The sequence below is a fragment of the Nothoprocta perdicaria genome, unplaced genomic scaffold (assembly GCF_003342845.1).
Source record: "Nothoprocta perdicaria isolate Ctin4 unplaced genomic scaffold, notPer1 scaffold_127, whole genome shotgun sequence".
Taxonomy (NCBI): domain Eukaryota; kingdom Metazoa; phylum Chordata; class Aves; order Tinamiformes; family Tinamidae; genus Nothoprocta; species Nothoprocta perdicaria.
Genome location: NW_020454394.1, coordinates 944,253 through 966,826, shown reverse-complemented (window position 1 = coordinate 966,826; position 22,574 = coordinate 944,253). Strand labels below are relative to the sequence as shown.

At 39.8% G+C, this 22,574-nt stretch overlaps 2 protein-coding genes across 6 annotated transcripts in view; one reads left to right on the top strand and one right to left on the bottom strand.

Annotated features, from left to right (window-relative positions):
• The window catches only part of NUDT5 (nudix hydrolase 5), an 8,868-nt gene extending 3,353 nt beyond the window's left edge, over window positions 1–5,515 (top strand). For 3 of the 4 annotated variants that reach the window (XM_026033293.1, XM_026033292.1, XM_026033290.1), the window contains 8 exons: window positions 696–763; window positions 1,437–1,489; window positions 2,110–2,217; window positions 2,638–2,733; window positions 3,674–3,775; window positions 4,216–4,224; window positions 4,991–5,044; window positions 5,277–5,515. In XM_026033293.1, coding sequence (XP_025889078.1) covers window positions 696–763; window positions 1,437–1,489; window positions 2,110–2,217; window positions 2,638–2,733; window positions 3,674–3,775; window positions 4,216–4,224; window positions 4,991–5,044; window positions 5,277–5,386 — 600 coding nt within the window. In that variant the 3' untranslated portion in view covers window positions 5,387–5,515. The remainder of the gene's footprint in view (window positions 1–695; window positions 764–1,436; window positions 1,490–2,109; window positions 2,218–2,637; window positions 2,734–3,673; window positions 3,776–4,215; window positions 4,225–4,990; window positions 5,045–5,276) is intronic. The other variant, XM_026033291.1, reaches the window with a different exon arrangement.
• Window positions 5,516–6,611: 1,096 nt separating this feature from the next.
• Window positions 6,612–21,773, bottom strand: SEC61A2 (Sec61 translocon alpha 2 subunit). 2 transcript variants are annotated; one of them, XM_026033282.1, is made up of 12 exons: window positions 21,762–21,773; window positions 20,700–20,767; window positions 16,422–16,487; window positions 15,433–15,511; window positions 12,133–12,264; window positions 11,882–11,991; window positions 11,163–11,316; window positions 10,054–10,214; window positions 8,765–8,962; window positions 8,356–8,547; window positions 8,123–8,199; window positions 6,612–7,423 (listed from the first exon to the last, which is right to left on the bottom strand). In XM_026033282.1, exons 1-12 carry the CDS (start codon window positions 21,766–21,768, stop codon window positions 7,237–7,239), a joined length of 1,431 nt encoding a protein of 476 aa, XP_025889067.1. In that variant the 5' UTR covers window positions 21,769–21,773; the 3' UTR covers window positions 6,612–7,236. The 2 variants fall into 2 exon arrangements, with proteins under 2 accessions (XP_025889067.1, XP_025889068.1); XM_026033283.1 differs by lacking the exons at window positions 16,422–16,487; window positions 20,700–20,767; window positions 21,762–21,773 and adding an exon at window positions 14,012–14,114 and having other exon boundaries at window positions 15,433–15,470.
• Between the last annotated feature and the right edge of the window lie 801 nt (window positions 21,774–22,574).

Sequence of the window (22,574 nt, the reverse complement as noted above, 5' to 3'; positions counted from 1 at the left end):
GGGGCCCTTTTCCTTGCTTTTGCATCCTTTGTTTTTGTCATTAAGCAATGACAGCAAACCATTTTGTCATCATATTAATTACATTTTCTGTGGCCAAACCTGTTATCAGCTCGATCCATAATGCCAGGGACAAGTCTCATGTTTCCCTATGTCCAATAGCCAAGGCTATTTTATTCATTTAGCCTAAAATACAAGTTACACTAAATGAAATAATCTGTAGGCTGATATCCAGTGTCTGCCTTGGTAAGGATTTGCATAAAAGCTGGGGAAGCCCTGCAGGGGAAATGCATGTGTCAGAAACGCACATGGGTCAGAAAAGAGGTTTTCCTAACAAGAGCAGTGTAGAGGTCAGGTTTAACCCATTTCTCTATTTCTTTTTCACGTAAAACTTGAGTTTTGCAAACTCATTCTAAAAAGAGGAGGGCTAAGACTTCTTTGTACATAAAACCAATGCCCAAGTCGGTTATAAATGTCTTGTTAAAGTCATTGGGATTATTTTCTGTTCAAAAATTTGGAATAAATGCTCCTTCCTAAAGACTAAAGGAACATTATTACTGGTTTCTGCAGACATTCTGATGCTGAGATTTTGCTTTCAAAAGATTTTTCAAAGTTTTCTTCTCCCCTCACCCTGCTCCATCTCTTTGGGATTAATCTTGTAGTTTATTTAACTTTTTTTTTTTTTTTTTTTTTTTTAGGTAATTGTTGAAAAAAAATGGTTGAGACTTGAAGAAACAACTTACATTGATGCCTTTGGCAAAACCAGGTGATTACCTCTCTGACATTTCAGTCCTGCAATGTTTTATGGAGCAGCCACAAGCTGGAGCCTATGAGTGCTGCAAATCCATTGCTCAGCACAAGATTCAGACTTTATGCAATTCCATTATAGTTCATGCTTTTCAGAGAAAAGAAAACTCTTATTCTAGCATGGGATAGGATGGGATTAGATATGGCCCCTTATTCCTCTTGGGCACATTGGCCCTAGGTTTACCTCACACTTTCAGTTCTTTACAAGGGTGCTGCTGCAATATGCCCCAGCTGTGCAAATAGTGAAAATATGCAATATATGCGATATATAACTTTATTTTGCACCTTATAACTATTTATATAACTGTCTTGCACTTTTCCACTATTGCTTTTATAAGACTGGCTGCCTCTGTGATGATCATTTTGGTCCTTCTCTTTTCCTTAGTAATTTTAAAYAGTAGTTATATATTTTCAAGCTCCCTCCTTTGAGTAGGTAAAACAAAATCACACTGCAAACATTTAAAAGTGCTGAAATGGAACAGGAGTTGCCTGAGGGCAGCTGCTCACTTATGTATGATAGTATATTTTGCTTTTAAATGAACGTAGCAAAGGTAGAAGCAGACTTTGACAAACGAAATGTTGTATAGAGCTGCTTTAATGTGTCAATTTTGCCTTTGCTCCTTGCTGAACAGAACTTGGGAAACTGTAAAGCGTGCAAACAAGAAGCAGGGTGTTTCAGCGGATGGTAAGGCACTGGGGTTCTTGTTTTTTGCTTGTTTATTTGCATTATTTTTCCTCTTGTGAAAATTCTTATAATGTTGTTGAGTTTTGTCAAACACCCATAACGTGCTGCAGACTCAGACCTGACATGTATAAAAATGAAGAAGGCAGAACACAGAGTCCAGCAGGGCTTGCTGCTTGGAAACTGAAAAGTGTTTTAATAAAAAGCTGCCTTAAAAGCTCAGGATTCAGAACCTCACTGGAGCAASTATTTTCTCAAGATTTCTGTATGAATTTTGGAGCCATGGAGCCCTTTCTAAGAGGTGCCCTGCAGCAGGGCAGGTCACAGGGTGTGAGGCCTGGATCTGCTGTCATACTTTGCTTGGTACATCCCTCTCCGGAGCGCTGGGATTTGTGTTTSATTTGGAAGGACCCATTTTAGGCTTTTGTAGCTCACTGTGCATCACGTAAAGAGCTTAAATTCACCATTCAGCATTCTGGGGCAGACATCCACATGTTTGTCATGTTAATATTCAGTTTTACAATCTTCAGGTTCCTTTCCAGAGCTAGCAATAAACCTTCCTTTCCTGTTGAACTTAAATCCTATAGATCAGATGCAGTTGTGTCTTTTCCCCTTGCTGGTAGGTGTCGCAGTGATCGCTGTGCTGCAGAGGACTCTCCACTACGACTGTGTTGTCCTAGTGAAACAGTTCAGGCCTCCAATTAGTGGCTATTGCTTGGAATTTCCTGCGGGTGAGTAACAGAGACACTGAGATGAGACACACAAAGCTGGTAGTTGAGTTTAAGTGTGGTTGGAAGGACAATCTTGATGTGGTTGCTGCTATCAGAAGTTATTGGGGGTCTCTGTAGCTCAGAGTGTGGTTCAGAAACAGGACTATTTGCTAATGAAGAAAGCAAAATAAACAYGGTTCATTTTAGCAGATTGGAGAGGTTTTGCACAGTAGTCTGGAAGAACAGTCGCTCTTATCCCTTCGCTCCTCTCCACGAGAGCCAAGGAGTTTGGCTTCTTTGGAATCCTTCCTAATGCCCAAGTTTTTCCCTTGGTAAAARTATCGAGGATGTTTTACCTCATTTATGAAGCTGGGTTACATTTCAGAATGGGTATTTAAGTGCTGGCCTTTAACATGTTTTCATATAATACTTGTCTCCCAGGCCTCATGGAGGAAAATGAGACTGCGGAAAGTGCTGCCTTGCGAGAGCTGGAGGAAGAAACTGGGTACATAGGGGAAGTTGTTGAATGTACTCCAGGTCTTTGCCTTTCTTTTTCTTTTGATTTCCCATTCAAAGCTCAGTCTGTGTTTGGTGGAGATTAAATGCAAGGAAATAACGTGACCCTGCAGGTTAGCAGAGTAAAAGGCCAGGGCTGTGTCAGTGGGACTTGCTCAGTTGCTGAACCTGTTACACACGCAGGGCTAAAGTAACAGTGCAAAGTCTGTAGGGGGCAAGTTTGCTCTTAGTTAAGATCCTCTACACAAATCTCAGCACAGATTAAGCTTTTTTAGTGAAAAGGTCTAAGGGAGAAAGCAGCAATTGCCTGCTGCAGTCTCAGGGTAGGAGATAGTCCTCAATTCAGCTTCAAGAAGATAACAGGACTCAGGTTGTCCAGTGGAAAAAACAGGGAGAACAAAATTAGAGGAAACTGGAGCATGATTGCTATTCATCTAGTGCTTCCCGTGTAACACAAAACGAAGGCAGAGCTAGGATCTTAAATAAAACTTGTGAGAAGGGGGAAAAAATAAATCAACTTCGACATGATTTCAAGTAAATGTCACTTATCAGTTAAACTTGGCTCGTGGTTGCAGGATACAACTAACTGTGCTGGGAGCTGAGATATGGAAACAGGGGAGGGCAGGATCAGGCTTCAGTATTGCTGCCCAAGRAATTCTATAGGGAAAACTTAGTTTACAGCTTAATTTACAAGCTACCATTTATTTTTGAAGTAGGGCAAGAAAGGAGGGACGCTGTCGGAAATGGAGGGAAAAGTCTACTTAAGTGCTGGAAACACCTATCTTAAAAGGAACCTGCAGAAGAGATTAAAGTTATAGCAGCCTCAGTTTTCAGAACATATACAAACTGCTGCAGCGCAAACTTACGTCAGATATATGTTCAATCACATGTAGCTGGGTGGAAGTTTTTGATAAAATGGCAAAAATTTGAAAAATTAACCTATTCTTTTGCTTGTTTGCAGCACTCTGCTTGGACCCAGGTTTGTCTGACAGCACAACACACATCGTGACTGTCACCATTAACGGAGACGATGCTAGGAATATAAGACCTAAGCAAAAACTTGGTGAGCCCTGTCCCATTTATGTAGAAATTCTGAGAAAAAACTAACTGACCAATGGATTAAATGGAACTAACCCTGCCACCCCCTCCTCCTCTTGCATCCATACTGATGTAGAGGGTTCAATTCATGCCCTAGAAAATATCCTGCAGTCTTAGATAAGCAGAACCATGTTTCTAGACTAAACAAAGTGGGACCTAGATGCTGTCAGCCGGGGGCATGTTCACCATCAGAAGTGTGGGTGCCAAATGTCAATGAGGGCCACAAATTCCTGTGAACTTAGATCTTAGTCTTAGCTGCACGTTCTTGTAAACTTAGTCTTAGCTGTGGCTGGACCCTGGAAGTAGCTGGTTTCACTCAGTCAGTATCAAGTTGCTTTTATGCTTTTAGTTGTAAACTCCTGTGTGTTTGTAAGGCCTTGACTGACTTATTCTTTCTATTTACAGATGATGGAGGTATGTTACTCATGTTACTGTGCTCCCAGTGACAGTAAGGTCAAGCACGCTCTTCCTGGAGCAGGTTTTACTCAGAAAATGTGTCCCTTTAAACATTGTTTTTAGTTAGGGCTAATTACAAACCAAATGCACAGTACAGGGGCTTTGGCCTAGACATGAAAATCCCTTTTGGGCTTTACCACCTCACGAAGCAGCCCCTATAGCAGCTATAGCAGCAGAATCTCAGTACATTAAATCCACAACAGCTGCACACCAAGCCCCAGAGACAACTCGTGCAGGTTGTGGGCAAACTTACTCCCTGGACAAATGTTGGAAAACATAAATTCATCGAGAGCATCAGGAACAAACCCTTAAGGTTAAATATGGGGCCATTCTGGTCTTCAGTCAAATATATTCAAAATCCCTTATGGTACCAGTTAAGCAGGACAAAACTCCATTTTACCATGTTATCCACTTCTAGAGACACTGTTTAGAAAGTCTGTCATCCTCCACACCTTGTTAGCTGCAGTGGGTTTTTCCTGACTCTTTTCCCTTTTCTTTCTGCCAAAGCTGTTTTAAGTGACTGCTGGTCAGCTTCCCTTCCCTGCCCCCCATTTAATCATCCTAATTATGATATCTGAATACTTAAGAGATTTTGGATGAGGATAAGCACACTTGCAGTGTTCCCTCCTCTAAGCTGACAGGGATAAGGCTGAACTAGACTTTCCTTACATTAAAGGTATATGAAGAAGGAGAAAAAAAGTCTTTTCTTTCTCTCCTCTCCTAGAATTTGTGGAAGTTATCTCACTTCCAAAGAATGACCTGCTGCAAAGAATTGATGGTAAGAGCTCTCTGCCACATTAAATGCACCCATCAGCTTTAAGAAACCCTTCACTTCCTTCCCACAGCTCTTCAATGGCCTCCCCTYCCCCAATAGCAACTGTTAAAAATGTTAAAAAAAAAAAACAAAAAACCAAAAAAACTTGCTTTTTAGAATGCTGGGTATCTTCACTTTAGTAATGGATTTAATTACATTGATGCAATTAACAACAGCACTCTTTTTTCTTTGGCAGAACTAGTAGCAGAGGAGCACATTGCAGTCGATGCCAGGGTTTATACTTACGCGCTGGCCCTGAAACGTGCAACAGAAAAACCCCTCCAGGTGCCTTTTATGAAGTTCTAGTGCTGCACCCTGAGACACGTGGTTGAAACTGCTCCACTGGCTCTAGAGGTGCAGCTTCTGGTGGAAGAGAGGTCCTTTTGCAGAGTCAAAATTAGGGTTTGTAGGAATAATTCTGATGTTTTTATCTGGAATTATGTAACAGACAAAATATTTCTCACTGCTCAGTCTATCAAGCCTTGACAAAATCATAATAAAAATTCTGTTTAATTTCCAAAATGTTTTCCTTTCTCACTAAAATTTATATCCTGACCTGTAAGTATAGTGACTGTATTTGGTGTTTTATGCCTTCTTCCTCACACTAAGTGTTATCTACTTAACACTAACCTGAATGCAGGTATYCCTATAGTCCTCATGCACAAGCAGCTTAAACAACCACATGTGATTGTCTGCAATGGGAGCAGCAACAGCTGCATAAGGTTCCCCTCTGTCTGTTCTAAATCCACTGTATGGAATTGCACTTTCTTTTAGCCTCATCACCTCTAGGTAATTTGCCAGAAAAGGCAGCAGAAGTAGCTGTGCCAATACACAAAAYTTGTGAACAACCACCACAGCTTAAAGAGTCATAGCTGAGAGTCATCATCAGCCCGTGCTGGTAACGAAGTCCTGCTGCTGAAATAAACTGGATGAGCAGCAGAATTAGCAAGGTTTTCCTATCCTGGAAATTAAGTAGATTCTACCTTCATAAATAACACAAGGTTCCTTTCAACTTAAATATGAGAAAAGATGAAAATGCAAAATCAAAGAGAAGCCTTTGCTCACAGCTAAGCAGAAAGTGTAAYTATTTTAAAGGAGAAAAGTTGAGATTTTCTTACTGGGGCTGCCAAAGCYTCTCAGCACTACCTTCTAGAAAGAAAAAGGAGAGACTGGTGGGGAAGGTTCCCTTTTCCTACTTCATTAAGACAGCATGTTAATTGGAAGCTACCCAGCAATCCCATCTTGCCCCAATGAGACACAGCAAAGAGCTTAATTAAATAAGTTTATTGTCTAATGTTTACACTTGTTACATTGCCACTGTAAACCGCGGCAACAGAAATAAGTGGGCAGCAGGAACCGCACGTTCCCACCGCGCTCCCTTCTCCGAGCGGCGCTCCGGGAGGCCGCCCTCGTCCCTCACAAGCACGGAAGCAACGTGGACACGACGTCGGGGTGGCACGGTTATCACAAGCGCTTTGTGGGAAAGCGAAAGCCCCCAGGACCGGGGAGAGCCCAGGGTGAGAAGCTCAAGTGCCCCGGGCCCTGCAGGGCAGCAACCCAGGACACAACCAGCTTGCAGGTGACAGGAGTATCAGTCTGGGGTGAAACCTTTTGCTTGTCCTTCCCTCAGAGCCAAGAGAAAGGTGCCCAGGTGGAGGCACCGTGAAGAAGTGCCAAGGAGTTCAATGATGGGGGAAATGCCAGTTTAAAAAGTGTATTAAAAAAAAAAAATGTAAAATAACAGGCTACAAATGAATCGTGTCAGGGATACTGCCATGGGGCAATCTGAGTCCAGATTTTTTTTTTTTTTTCTACTAAGAACTGGGAAATAAATTTAACACCTCAAGGCTGTGTGCAAAATTGTTTACCAAGAACTGATACATCTTCCCATCTCACGGTAGTGTCTGAACAGCAAGGTAGATGAATTGGTTTCCAGCATTACAGGCAACACTAGATTTACTTAAACAAGATGATGTAAACTTGATTCTTAAGGCAGCCGGTACTGATGCTGCTCACAGGCATTGCTCAATGCCCATTACAATAATGGGGCACGTAGCACTTGAAAACAAGTAAAAAGAAAACAGCATTATTGGACTAAATGATGCATGTTGTCAAAGTACTTTCCCTTTCACACAAACCATGAAATACTGGGACATCTAGAAAAATAGTGCCCCTACKCCTCCGACTTCAGCCTGTTCTTTTACAAAGATTTCAAAATACTGGTAGATGATGGTGACCGCGAGCAGGATGCCGGTGCCCGAGCCGATGGCACCGAGGAAGTCTGCTAATACTGAGAGGGCGCCGATGCACAAGCCACCGAACGCAGCTGCTGTGGGGATGTATCTGCAAAAAAACGTATTCAGCATCATTCCTCTGCACCCAAGGGCCTTGAAATACCAGCAAAAAYACCCCAAAATACAACCTGAATGTTTAGAGAATAGCTGCAACTCGGCTATAAACTCTTATGATCTTCTAAACTCTATGTACACAGAGTAGAAACTAAAATAAATCTTCACTGCTAGAAAAGCTATGGGGATCATTAAACACTTGCAATTTTTAATTAATTGCATAWTGATTTTGTATTTACACATGGTAAATAACCTCCAGAGAACCTAGAACAACTGCTCTAACACTGAAATGTTACATCAATACAGGGATCAAATCTAACTTTCCATACAGCTCTGCAGACTTTATACATTGCAGAGAATACCACTATTTTAGCATCTTTTTGGTTCAGTAATAGTAAATTAAGTACATTAACTCCAGCTACCTTCCTTTTTCAGACATCGAAGAGATCCATTCCAAATTTCYGCTTAAACAAAAAACACTGCAGGATAATCTCTTAGTTACTGCTATAAACATCATAAACCTCTCTCATCCTACCAGGAAAGAGAGCAGTTGGACAAGAAAAAATCTTGAGATTTGCACTGGAAACAAGGCTCCAATTTTGTAGAGTATCTGCTCTAGCTGACACCTCCCCAGCCCAACTCTTAACCACCCGTACAGCAGCACTGCTGGAAGCCACGTGGGGTTTTATTTTACCTGTTAAGCTCGTGAACCATCGAGGTGTCCCTGTGGCCTCTCATCACCATTTGTTGCTCTTTGAGTTGCTTGGCAACCTGCRGAAAGAGAATTTTATGAAACCGCCGCAGTGCTTCATAATGAGCTGATATTTAGTCAGAGTAATAACCGTGATCAGTCAGAAACTCATCAGTTCTAAGCAAGAGGCAACATCTGAAAACATAGTAATTAGGCACATGCACCAAAACACCTACATCTTTTGCTGATGATCCGGACACCTCAATCCAAGTTTTTGAGAAGAATGCACAGGATCCCAACATAAAAATTATATAAACTATTACATGGACAGGATCCTCAAATATTGCACCCATGGATTCAGGGGGGGACAAATAGTAGCAGAGGCCACCAACAGGATAAGACCGAGCAGGGCCACCACCACTGACGTCCTGTGAAGGAGGAAGAAAGAGGCAATTATTGTTTCTCACAGACCTCACATTCCTATTCTACATTTAAAGAGGATAGGATTCCTCTGCAGTGTTTAAAAAGAGCATCTACATACAAGTCTTAAAAATTATTTCAGCTTTCTATTGGTTAAATATAAATGTTTTACAACCAAGTTGTATATAGATTACATATTTATTAAAAAAATAGTAAAATACTTACTGCCCACTGTCCTAGTAAGTTGACCAAGAAGTTGCCACTAAAACGCACAGACAACATCTGGGAAATAACRTAGAGGTTTGAAACTAAGGCAGACTGCAGGATGATGGGAATGTTGGAGGTGTAGAAGAGCTTGATAGGGTAGCTACTGTATTGTCCTCGATAGCGTGCAGATTTGATAGGTAAATCCACACGAAATCCCTACGGGGAAGAACACAAACGCACACTTTATTTCTAAAATAAAAGGTTCTCTATTCTAAAATAAAAGGTGTTTCTAAAATAAAAGGCATTTTTAAAATAAAAGGCTTAAGAGCTATTCCTGAAGACTTTTTTTTTTTTTTTTTTTTTTTTTTTTTTTTTTTGGTAGATAAATAAATAGTGCAAGGTCAAATGCCTTCTGCTACAGTCAGCATCACATTTTCAAGTTTCTTAGTATTACTGCTTGGTTGTAAGCAACATTCTTCCTACATAAACGTCATCTCTCATCAGCTTGGTTACTTTCCTCTAAAATACACCTACTTTGTGGCATAGGGCTTGCTAAAAACTTTTAATGGTTTCTAACTAGCTAATATCAAAAGATTTTGGTATTTGTAAGCCTGGCCTTTTATGACCCAACTTTTATGCAAGTCTTTTGTGGGTTAGATTTCTCTCTGAGTAGGTCCAAAAAAAGCCTCATTTAAAATAACAGAATTCTGATTTTTTGCCAGCGCTTGGTCCCAACAGCTTAAATAATAAGAATCACCATAAGATCTCCTTTAGTGTTTGTTTTTAATATATACTCAAATTTAAAAACAGAGGGTTGAATATTTAAAGAAAAAATAGGAAAAAGATTTGGGCATTACTTGCACCGTTGTTTTCTAGAACAAGTCTGCATCATGCAACCCCCAAAGCAGCAAGTTTCTCTAGTTCTGTCTGGAAACGTTCTTTTAACTATATTAAGTATACTATTTGTACAATAAAACCAGATTTTGGGACTCCAGTGTGTTTGATAACAACAGCCCCGTAGTAGGTGTATCACTTAACAGAAGGCTTTTGTGAGACTATATCACTACTTGAGTGGAAATCCTTCCGGCTATAAAATTTAGCAGCTGTACTGTCACAGAGTTATGTTACCAAAATCACAGTACTGAAAGGGAAAAAATGAGTGAAGAAAGTTCCCTACTCAAAACTAAGATACGTCAGTTATTCGAGTTCCACTTTGGCAACAGTTTCTTGCTCAATGAATGCAGCGTCTAGAGCCCTTGCGCTTCTTCACAAGCGATTWCAGCCCTATGAGGAATTTTTCACTTTACCTGGAAATATATAACTACAGCAAACACAAACACTGTGGCAATCAGATTCATGAGGTTGGGCAAGTTCTGCCGGTAAAAGGCTTCCCGCAAGGCGCGGACTTTGTCAGTTCGTGTGGCCAGGAGGTGGAACAAGGCAATCACGGCGCCCTCAAACTCCGTCCCTGCAGATGGCAACAGAAGTAAAAAAAAAAAATTAAGACTTCCAAAAAGAAGAAATAATTCTTTTTTTTTTTTTTTTTTTTTTTTCTAATTTAAAGATCCGTCTTTAATCTACTGCTTTAAAAATTACAAACACATGTAATCAGATAGAATATGACAAATGCCATTATAACAACTGTATCACAACCCAGGTGTTTCTTTTTTTTGTAGAATTAAGCATTTAGTTTGTAGAATATAGAATCATCTATCAAGCATTATTTCTGATAAAGAAAACTAGAATCCTCACATAGAAAAAAATATACTCCTTTTCTACTATCTTCTGGGGGCATGGGGAAAAAAATAATAAGAAAAGTCCCACAGAAGAGAAATAAAGCACAATAAACAAACGTGCTAGAAATCATCTATGAAAATTAAAGCAAAAAACAAGGGTAGCATTTCAAATATATACATTAAACTACTAGTTTAAACCACAAGTTTTTGATGCAGATACATCCTGAATTTTAATTTCATATGTCCACTGGCTCAAAATAACCAGATATTGTCAAAGGATGCCCCCATCCAACATATCAAACAGGCCTAGAGTAATTTGGAAGCACTAAGTTTAAAAGTATCCTGTAGCCACAGACAGTAGCTGGATCATAACTCTTCTAAACAAACAGAACCTAATTTTTTTTTCTATCTCTAAATTATGCGAAAATAAGGAGCAATTGGCAAGATCTTCAATAAAGGGGATATTGCTCCACTGCAATTAAAACCAGAAGGAAATGTGGATTAATCTTCAGGCAGTTATTTTATTGTTCGACATCATTTTCACCTTCAGTGTTAGGCAACTCATTTTAAGACTTGCCACACATTAAAACACCTTTTTGATAAGTGATAATAACAGATAATTTTATATGTAGCTTATGCCCACTGAAACACGTTGTAATTTATTGCAATGGCACAAGTACCTCTGCCAGTGTTAATGGTGGTGGGACTAAAAGCCTTCCAGACGATGGTTTCACAGATATTGGTAGCAATAAAGAGGGAAATCCCAGATCCCAAACCGTAACCTTTCTGCAGCAACTCGTCTAAGAGCAGCACAATCAAACCAGCAACAAACAGCTGCGGGAAAAGAAACAAAACTGAGCAGAGACAAGAATAAAGGAAGAATTAATTCCCTGCTTCAGTGTTTTCATCATATTGGAAACATTCATCATTCAGCTTTTAATCTAAGTGTTATTAAAGAGTATTTTTAACCTCATGCACACATGGCCACATCTCACCTTGCAATAATTTTTGTGTCTTTAGTGTTGAAGCTAACAAACAGTTTACTCAGAAAGGCTTCCCCCCGCCCCCCCCAAAAAAAATGCTTCAGTTGATGCATTTACTGTTTTGCCCTACAGGATAATGTCTCAAAACTGCATCTGCAGTCTCTTCTTGAATTTGGAATCAAACAACCACTCCTATTTGAAATACTTGTGATATTCACTATCTCAGCTTTCTCCTCCCTTATGGAAGATTCAGAATTTCTCATATACATTTATGAATACATAGAAAGGACAATGCTTTATGGTATGAAAAATAAGCAGATAAATAAAAGCCAACTAGACATGAAAAGATATTTTTCCCCACTAGTTATACTGTAGCTAACCTATTCTAGTTACCCACAAAATAGCTCATTACAAACCTGAATTATAATAAGAAGACAAATTCCAGCACCCATTTCAGCAGGGTCTCCATACATTCCAGTCATAACATACACAATGGCTTGCCCAATGGTAATAATCATCCCGAACACTAAAACAAAAGAGAGAAAGCAAATCCTTTAAAAATACCTTCCAAGTTCATCTGCTAATTTCACACCTAGTACTTTTATTCTTGGGAAAGCAGCCTGCTAAAGTAATAAATGCTTATTAATTTTAAGCAGACAGTGCTTACGTTTCTGGGCTCCATTGAACAGGGCTCTGTCTTTTGGAGTATCACCAACTTCGATGATTTTTGCTCCAGCCAGTAGCTGCATTATCAACCCAGATGTCACAATTGGTGAAATACCCAACTCCATCAATGTACCTGAACAGGAAGAAAAATTAACACAGCTGCAGTTCAAGAATCTCTCCTAGGGGATTACATACAGAGGATATGAAGCCTGTTGAAAGGTTTCTGAACCTACAGAGAATATTTCTCCTAAAGCTTCAAACATATATATTAAAATACAGGCAATTAAAAAAAAAAAAAAAAAAAAAAAGAAAACCCTCACACAGAGTACTGTGTTAAAACCTCCAATTTTGAGGCACCATGAGAAATATACAATCTTTCACTTTAACTAATTTTGTGAAACTGCTATCACTAAAGTTTGATGCCCGTTGCTGGTTGTTTGACAAATATCAAGGAATCTTTCACTGGAAAAAGCCTTCTCTTTGGTTCCCTACTGTCCTCATTTCAATTGTGACCATCACATTTTCAAAAAGGTCAGTTGTGACGACCACAGGAAAGATGTTGCAGATCCACAATAGTTGATGTGCCACTCTCACAACCACTGCCTCTACTTAAAAGCACAGGAGTTCAGGAATAGGAATAAACCAACCCTTTATAACTAAAAAAGAAATGCACGTCATTAACTACTAAGATGCTCTAGATAACTTTTCAGTGGTATAAAATCTAATTAGGGAAGTACAACTTTATAAAACACCAATTCTGCACTATGTGCTCATGTACAAAAAAATCTGCATTYYCCCCCCCCCCAAAATATTTAACCTGTGGAGAATTCTTTTTGTGTGTATTCTCAGACTGCCACACCTACAAAAACAGCACTTTTACCAAATACTATAATTCAGATATATTCCCAGTTACATTTTATTCAAGGGCTGCTCTCTCCTGCAGTTCTGAACTGAATCTACTCAAAACAATTAAAACCAGGAAAAGCCAATATTTTATCCTGAATAAAATACTTTCCCACCTTAATACAGAAATATTTCCCCATCTGATCTTTCTAGTGCAACGGCGCTACAAAAAAAAGAGATAATTTCTGAAATTTAGTTCATCCTTCAGAAAATTACAGAAAAAAATCTGAGACTTTGCAATCCTTTCATTTAGATTTTCAAGATTTCTAACTAAGAAGCTAAACTAGCAAGCGATCATTTTTTTCCAACATTTCCTATGCTGTAACTTTAAATTTAAAGGAAAAAAAAGCTTGTGTCAGAAGATATATTTTAAAGGTTTAATATTATATTAAGCCAAATCAAATTACTTTTTAACCATCTTTTGCATGAGTACTAAAGTGAAATAACTTCATAAAAATACAWAATAAATTGTAATACCCACCAGGAAGATTAAGATGAGAATCAGCTCACAATTATTTTGAAAGCTCTGCCCTTAAGCATAACTCTGTTCTTACTTGTAAAATATCTGTGACCTACCATAAAATTATCAGCAAAATTATTAATAAAAAAGTACTTGGCCCTACAGACTGCAGAAAAAGTAGAAAATGGATATTCATAGTTTATCAGACTAGAAACTCATGTATCCTCACAGTCCATCTGTGAACAGGGCCCCTTCTTTGGGAAAAGTATCACTCTTTTCCCAATATCTTGACAATTTACTCGGAAGTTGCATCTTGTGACTTCTGCAAATATTCTGTGTTAGATCTGMTCCTTAATGATCACATTGGCTGCCCCTTCCTTGTTATTGATTATCCATTCCCTATTCATTGTATTTTCCCCACAGAGATTTMAGATTTCAAAGACATTTGGGACATAACACATTATATGATGAAGAAACCTTATTTATTTAGCATCTCTCTCTATACATTAACTCCTACCTTAGATTTGCCCTGTTGTCTTTTCCTGAGTGTTTCCTAGATCCACTATGTCCTTCGTGGGATGGTGGGTTAGAACTGCATGCAATATTCAATTTGTGGCACCCTATGGATTTATACAGACATTTCTTTGTATCCTTTCAACATTCTTAATCCATTAGCAGGTCTTCCCTCTTATCCCACAATAGTTAAATTTCCTAAAGAGTCTTTGATAAATAACCTGGACTAAGTTCAGTAGTGTTAAGCACCTCCCTTTCTGTCTGAAGTCTTTTTATTTTCTTTTACATTTCAAGTTTTGAGCTTCTTTAAAAGATTGGGGATTTTTTTGTCTTTTTTTTTTTTTTCCTTTTTCTTACAATAATATAACATGAAAATGTTAAAGTCATGGTCATATTCTGGTCCTTTCAGACTTGCATCTTAGTTCCCACATACTGCTCAGTACCAAAACAAATATGCTCTCTCCGTAGAAAACTTTTATTTTTCTAACAAGCAAGAAAATATCAAAAACATTGCTCTTTATTTCACATGCTGTAATGACATCTACCAAGTTCATTTAGGTGTAAGTTAACTTTCCCACTCCCCCATTTTGTCTTTACAGTCTTTCTAGTCTATTCTTGCCCACTTTCACTATCCCCACTCTGGTTGCATAATAGATAGCATGGACAGACTATAATGGATAGTCTGTGACACAAAATTTAGTTTGAGACACAACATTTTATATACAAATTCTGCAATAAAGTTTGAAATAACTAAATTATTTACCTGAATATATTATCTTTCACAGCATGACCCACTCTGCCATTCCTAAATAACTTTTACCTTCACATTAGAGGCTGCCAGCAATTTTCTTGCTTCCAGCTAATTTTCTAAGACAGGGATGAGGTCAACGTTCTCATTTAAACTCATGCATGGTAGGTCATCCAACTTATTTTTAGACTTCTAGCATTAGCACAAAAGTTTTTATACATTTGGTTTGAGGCCAGATGCCTATTTTAAAATAAGTTAGTTTGACCTCACCCATAACACTGGCAAAATATTGTAAGGCAGAATGAACTTGCAGAGGTGTTTGCTGGTCAAGGCTCTCATAGCGCAGTTTGTTACTTGCTGTGAGAAGAAGACAACACCCCACATATTAAYCAGAAAAGCTTGACAGCTTGAAACACAATCAGTCCCAAAGGTGATGATCAAAATTAATCTCATTTACATGTCAAAGGAAACCTTGTTTCTAAGGTAAAGTATTCCTCAAGTATCAGTCATTTATAAATACAAAGCAGTGCATCTGTGTCAAGCACTTTACAAAGTGTTTCCATGACACATCTAGGTGTATGACATTTAATACTTCAAAATCAATTTAACAGCCAACATTTTTTTTCCAGCTTGTTTATGCTCACATGATACAGAGAAGAAARAACTGATCTACTCACCTCTGTTTGACGCAAGGATGACTCGCATCCAGTARAAAGGATCTGCAGAGTCTGATGACATGATTCCAAACAAAGGTATCTGTTCAAGCACACAACATATATTAAGCATATATACAAAGAGAGCTTGCCTTAATACAAGAACCATAACCTGTAATGACTCAACTGCTATACTGTTTAAGACAATTTATTCCAACTTTTTTCCTTTTTAATTAAACAGAATATACATTAGCAGACACATTGACAACGTCTTTTCTACTCCATTAACTGTGGTATGACTCACAGTCTAAACTGTGGAACCTTAAGATTTTTCTACAAAAAAAAAAAAAAATAAAAGCAGAAATCTTTACACAAAGGGGATTCAAAGCACATAATATAATTCCCTTAAAAAAGGCATAAAATAAATAGGTTAGCTACCACATTTCATTAAGACTCTAAAATCTTTATGCAATATACTGTTACTTATTTCACCATGATCTTTGTAGCAATTGAGTTTTACAGAAGTAAAATAAAGAGTAACAAAGTATTCTTAAGACAACAGAAAGTATTATTTTTTAATGGTCCTAAGCATTTATTTTAATGCAAATTATTAATGCAAAATTAATTAACCTACAGGTTCTAGGAACTCTTGCAACTGTGAGTAATAAAGATTATGGAAACATTTACAAAGTTCTGTATCTTAATGTTTTAGCTAACATAATTGCAGTACTTTCACAAAGCCAAGTTCTCAATGTCAACTTAAATTCTTCAGAAGAAAAACATCCTTCTGTAACCTTTACAACACACAAGTTTGTTGAAGAGGAACCAAGTAAGAACACTCACCTCTATTTCATTTTTAAACTTGTTGCTGCTAATGCTGTGTAACTGAAAATGTTAGTTCAACATAAAACAAGGGTTCCTCATACTCCTGAGGACTATTTCTACACATAGAGGATATTTTATATGCTCAGAACATATCCTTTCTGTAACACACAAAAAACACCAGAACCTACCTGGCAGCATACTAAGAAAATGAAGAGTGTGATAGCTGTCCATAGTACCTTCTCTCGGAACTGGATCTAAGGACCAGAAGGTAGAGATTAATTAATATTTCCATTATATCTACATAGTTTTCACTCTACTACCACATTAGTATTAAACATTACATCATTCAAAAGTAAAGGTCAATGTATTAAACCAGAAACCCAATGTATTAAATCATAACYATAATTTCTCATTAGAAACTATTTTAATAGGATTTTCAGACCTTATATAGACACCCTCATAGGGCTTCTGTATAGCCAACAAAAATGTAAGGGTGATATAACTGTGCACCTAACATTTAAAACATATTTTAGTAACAATAATCTAATAAAGTGGATATTTACTGAAAAACAACAGCAGGATTGAATAAATTTGAAAGATTAATTTAAAAAAAAAGTTATTTTCCGTGATTCCAGCTCTTGGTTTCAAGAGATTGTAAGGCAATATTTTGTAATGTTGGAAGTTACTAGATTAAAGTATTCTCAAGTTTTGAAAGASATTTAACTGCAGTGAAGGCAAGTGGTAAAAGAGGCAGAAGAATCRGGAGTTTTGAACAGTTATCTGGAACACCTAGAATGAAGTTAAGAGGAAGCTTAAATTCAATGTAATGTGAATGGACACAGATCACAAAGTAATCTTAGGATTTTATTTCTTTCAAAATACTTCTAACTACGTGAATTACATTTTGCTTATGAAAGATATGAAATCAATGATCATCAGTTACTATATATGGAAGAGAATCTCAGGGCCAGAAGAGCTCAGACAGGTTCAAGAACAGAAGTGTAACTTCTAATCAAGAGATTATTCTAAGCCCAAGACAAATAAAAACACACTTGAAGAGACCAAGAGAGCTCAGATGCAGAATTATGCCCAAGTTTGYACCTCTCCTCCTCAGGATTATCCCATACACTGGGAAAAGTGTGTTCACTATAGCCAAGAGCACAGTGGTTACTAAAATGTGACATGAACTAACATGTAAGACAAACAGCTTCTGACTGCAGTCACTGAATCTGCCTGCAGAGAAGCAACAAGAGATTAGTACCTCATTCCATAGGTCCTGAACACCTTCAAATGACAAGATACTGACAAGCAGGTCAAGAGAGGTGATCGTCCCGCTATACACAGCCCTGGTAAGGCCACATCTGGAGTACTGTGTCCAATTCTGGGCTCCCCAGGACAAGAGGGATGTAGAGCTGCTGGAGAGACTCCAGCACAGGTCAGTGAGGATGATCAGGGGCCTGAAACATCTGCCATATGAGCAAAGGCTGAGAGAGCTGGGYCTGTTCAGCCTGGAGAAGAGGAGGCTGAGGGGGGACCTGACCAGTGTCTGTAAGTACCTCAAGGGAGGCAGTGAGGAGGAGGGGGCCGGCCTCTTTTCAGTGGTGGCCAGCAATAGGACTAGAGGAAATGGCCACAAACTGAGGCACCAAAAGTTCCACAGRAACTTAAGAAAACACTTCTTGACAGTGAGGGCGACAGAGCCCTGGAACAGGCTGCCCAGAGAGCTTGTGGAGTCTCCTTCTCTGGAGATCTTTATAGCCTGCTTGGACACAGCCCTGTGCCATGTGCTCTAGGTGACCCTGCGTGAGCAGGGGGGTTGGACTAGATGACCTCYGAGGTCCCTTCCAACCTTAAGCATTCTATGATTCTATGATATGAACAAATGCAACTGCTTAAGATAGCCCAAGAAAAGAAACAGTTTGCATCTTTATAATTAAAAGCATCTATTTAGAAGCAAAATATCCCTGTAGGTTAATGTATTAACTGATGTAACCTCATTCTTTCAAAAGAGGCCAAATGATAAAAATACTCACAGCACCAAGTAAAGTAACAACAGTAGCAAAGAAATCCAAACACTACCTTAGATTTTACAGTACTAACCCACTTTACCAAATGAAATCTGCAGTATTCAGTGAGCAAGTAGAGACTTTTAAATACAAAAAAGCTTAATAAAATGCTATAAAATTAACTGCAGCACAACAGATAGACTGAGCTTTTGAGGTATCACTCTCCTAGGCTCTACAGTCCCTCTGTTTCTCTCTGTAACTACAGCAAATAGAAGCACTAGAGAAATTCAGTATCACCCCAATCACTTTTCATTCACAAGCAACAGTCCCTGAAGCTATATACCAGGAACAGCAAAACAGAAAATGGGAATTAAGATTCAAGTAAGAAGCACAACAACAGGGCATTCCATTGGCTGTTCAGATCTAGTTGGGCATTTCATTTCTTCAACATTTTTTCCTCATAACTTGTGAAAATCAAGCAACTTAAGCCCCATCTTCTTACTGTTCTGAATATCTGTTCCACTTCTTAGGGAAGTCCTTCACAGAAAACAAATATGAACCCAAACTATCAACTGCAAAAAGTAACAACTGCTTCTGTCAATGAATGTGACCAAAATACAAGACTAATACTCCTTAATGTCAGAAAAATAAAAAGCTTTAGGTGAGAGTCCACCTGAAACATATCTTCATTCAATAATCAACAGAAGTTTGTAGATTTTTTTTTCTTATTTTGATTTTTTTCCTCATCTTAACCTTAACTAGCTTAATAAAACCATTACTAATGATGGCTACCAATGACAGTCTGCAAGAAAACAATAGCTAATAGAGAGGACAGGTTATATGGAATGGGCTAGGTCACTCGGCAGGCTACATCCAAGCAACATCCTTGAAAATGGTCAAAGGGCTCTTCTGTTCCCAAGCATGTTTTCATCTCAGACTTCTACAAGGCTGATAGCCAGCAGTCAATGACATGATAGTGAAAAACAAAACAATCCAAGGCACAAGTACAGGAATTTCAGCACCTCTTTGGCATCCTTCCTCCACTGATGGAGGACAAAGCCCAAATTTCTCTTCCTCTCCGACAAATTGAAGAGGAAGAAACAAAGAGAAAATCCACAACTGGCCTTGAAAATTACAGGAACAAAAATATCAACAGCTGAAGAGACAGAGGTACCTGCTGCACAAGTCACATGCACACTAATCGCAGCAAACAGTGGTTGGCTTTGGAAGTTCCTGCTGTCAAGATGACTTTTAAAGTTCCTGCTGTCAAGATGGCTTTGTCTGACTGAAATTGTTTATTTGAAGACCTGTCCTAAGAGGAAAAGATGCTGGAAGGCAACAAGGAAAGACAGATGGGGCAAAGAACCAAGGAATAAATCCCTGTTTTCTTAAATATTAGGCCCAAAGAGGAATAATAAATAGACTTGCTGCATCTTTTCCTCTCAATCTACTGTACTCAACTATGGTTACAGGTATGAGCATCTCTGCAGCCATTCCTGGCTTCCAGATGGCCTCATCGTTGTAAGAAGACTTTCTTCAAGAGAAGCAATGGTGTCATGCTCTCAGCTATGCACTCTGTTTTAGCAACAAAGATCAGTATTTAGCATTTACGGAATTTCATACTAATCATGATGGCAATTGTTAGGTATGTCTGTCACTCTAATTATCACCTTTGTAACCTAGGTGACTTGTGCTTAGTGATACGTGCTTGCTTGAGTCTTCTTAAGCTTTAGATTTAGAAATAAAAACATTTCTGAYAGTGCAGCTATCACCCCACTCTACAAAATTAATTTTGATCTAGGAAATGCTGAGAGGACTGTGAGGAGGTCCTCAGGCTAAAGGAGTAGACACAAGAGCTTTAAATGAAGTTGCTSACTGAGTTCAGAACAAAGTGATCACACAGGAGGCAAACAGCAAGTTACCTGAGTTATGTCACAGGCTACCTTCCAACTTCACCACAGAGACATACAGCTATGGGAGCAAAAAAAAATCCTATGCAGGAAAGAAAGAACCAAATTTGTGGTTCTTAAATTACAGYAAAAGTCTTTTCAAAGGAATAGGTTTGAGCTTCTGCTCAAAGAGCAGAATTGCCTCCAGTCATTGAAAGTCATTGAAAATAGTTGTATCCACCAGGAAAGAAAAAAGCTTGAAAATTTTGTTTGAAAATATAAAAACAGAGGCAAACACAGGAAGCTGAAATGAAATAAATTTAGCCTAAAAAAATGATACTTTGGAAAAAAAAAGAAGTTATAATTAACCACCAGAACAACTTACCAGAGCTCTCTTAGCAGAGTAAGAAATTCATCATATTTTTTTTTTTATGATAGGGTAGATTCCTCTGCCCTTCCCTTCAAAAAATATATTTCTATATTATACTATATTTATAGTGGAGCTTGGACTCAAATGCCCCAACGTTTTCTTAACAGTGAAGCAAAAGAAGTAAGAGGATGTGATGCTCACCTTCCTTTCTGGTTTCTGGATTTCTGGTAAAACCGCACAGAATGGTTTAATAACTTCTAAAAATTTAACTGTTAAAAAAAGAGAATGTATTAATAAACTTATACATATTTACATACACTCATAAAAACACCTTAAAATTTTACTTAATTTCATAAACGAAAAAATTAAAAGTGAATATAAAAGGACCCGGTAAGTGAATTCTATTTCATTAATACTCAATTCAACACTTGAAAATTGACACCTTCAGATCAAAACAGGCCAAAAGTGTGTCAGACAGTTATTCATCCCTCTTTTTCTCCCACCCAGGGATGGCTGGTTTAGCACTATTTCAGACAAGGAGCAGCACTGCTCATATCTCCAGAGGGAACTAAATTCTATTCCATCTAAAAATAAGCGACCTAGTATTATTCTGTGCTAGTTAAATGCAGAAGCAAAGCTCGCTGACATCAGAGCGTACCCGCATGGAGACTGACACCTTTCATTTCACCAGAAAAACTACATCTCTCAAATAAAGAAAAATCAGAAATCACAGCAGAAATCACTGCAGCAATTACACTGAACAGAGCTGTGTGGCATTTATTCAGCTTCTGATACATCCCTCCCACAAGCTCTCCTTTAAAAATTCCTCTATTAAAAAAAAAAAAAAAGAAAGAAAAGAAAAGAGAGAGAGAGAGGGGGAGAGAGAGAGAGAGAGAGAAATAAATCCCCAAATCTAGCGGTTTTTGGCGGCAGCACTTGCAGGTTAATCCCGGCACCCCCAGAAATCACTGCGTGGTCTCTTAAAAATGCCTTGGCTGCTCTGCAGACCGACATAACGAGAATTTGTGTGAGAAAGGCCGGTTTTACTGTTATCCCCGGTACCCGCCCGGCCGCATTGACACTTCATGCACCCGCGAACCCCGCGCAGCACCGGCCGCTTTGACACTTCATGCACCCGCGAACCCCGCGCAGCACCGGCCGCCTCGGGCCCGCGCGGAGCGGCCCGGCAGCGACGGGGACCGAGGCAGGGAGGCTAAGACGGGAAGAGTGGGGAGCACAGCGCCGCCGTGGCTCCGTACTCACTGCCCATGGCGGCGGCGGGCGGGCGCCTGCCCCGGCCGCGCCAACGGCCGCTCTAACGGCCGCGCCAACGGCCGCTCCAACCGCTGCTGCCGCCGGCCGGCACCCCCACGTGACCGCGCCTGCACGCAGGACCCCTCCTCCACGCGCACAGGCATCACCGCGGACGACTATGCCTCCGTGCTGGGGAGGACGCTGCGCCGTGGGAAGGGGAAAGGTAACGGCGGCCGAAAAGGGTACCGGGGCACCGGAATGGGGCCGCCGGGAGCGGGGCGCGAGGAAGGGAACGAGGCGCTGCTAACCGGCGGCTCAGGCGGTGCTCGGGGCAGCTAAAACGGAGCCGAGGACCCCGCCGCCGTCGGCGCTGGGGCGGGGCGAATATGGGGGTGGGGCGAGAAAGAGGGCGGGGAGAAGGCGGGACCAGAAGGAGGCGGGGCCGCAGAGCTTCAGAAGCTCCGCCCCTCGGGTCGCTTTTGGCGCGCTCAGTGCAGGGACCGCCAGCCCCGGCGTGTCCCGGTCCCGATCCTGCTCCTGCTCCCAATCCTCCTGGTCCCACTCCTAAGGCGGAGCCCACGAGGAGAGCGCCCTGGGCTGCTGCACAGGACACAGAGCTCCATCCTCACCTACATCCCAGGCTCTCCATTCATCTCTGGTACTTGGTGGTCTCCAGCCACCAAGAGAACCCTTGGGACAGCGTGAGGGTTTAAGGATGAAAAGAATCTCCACCATGAGGGTGGTCAAAGGGAACAATGGCCAAGAGAGGCTGGGCAGTCCCCATCCTTGGTGCTGCTCCAAACCGGACAGCTGAAGTCTCTG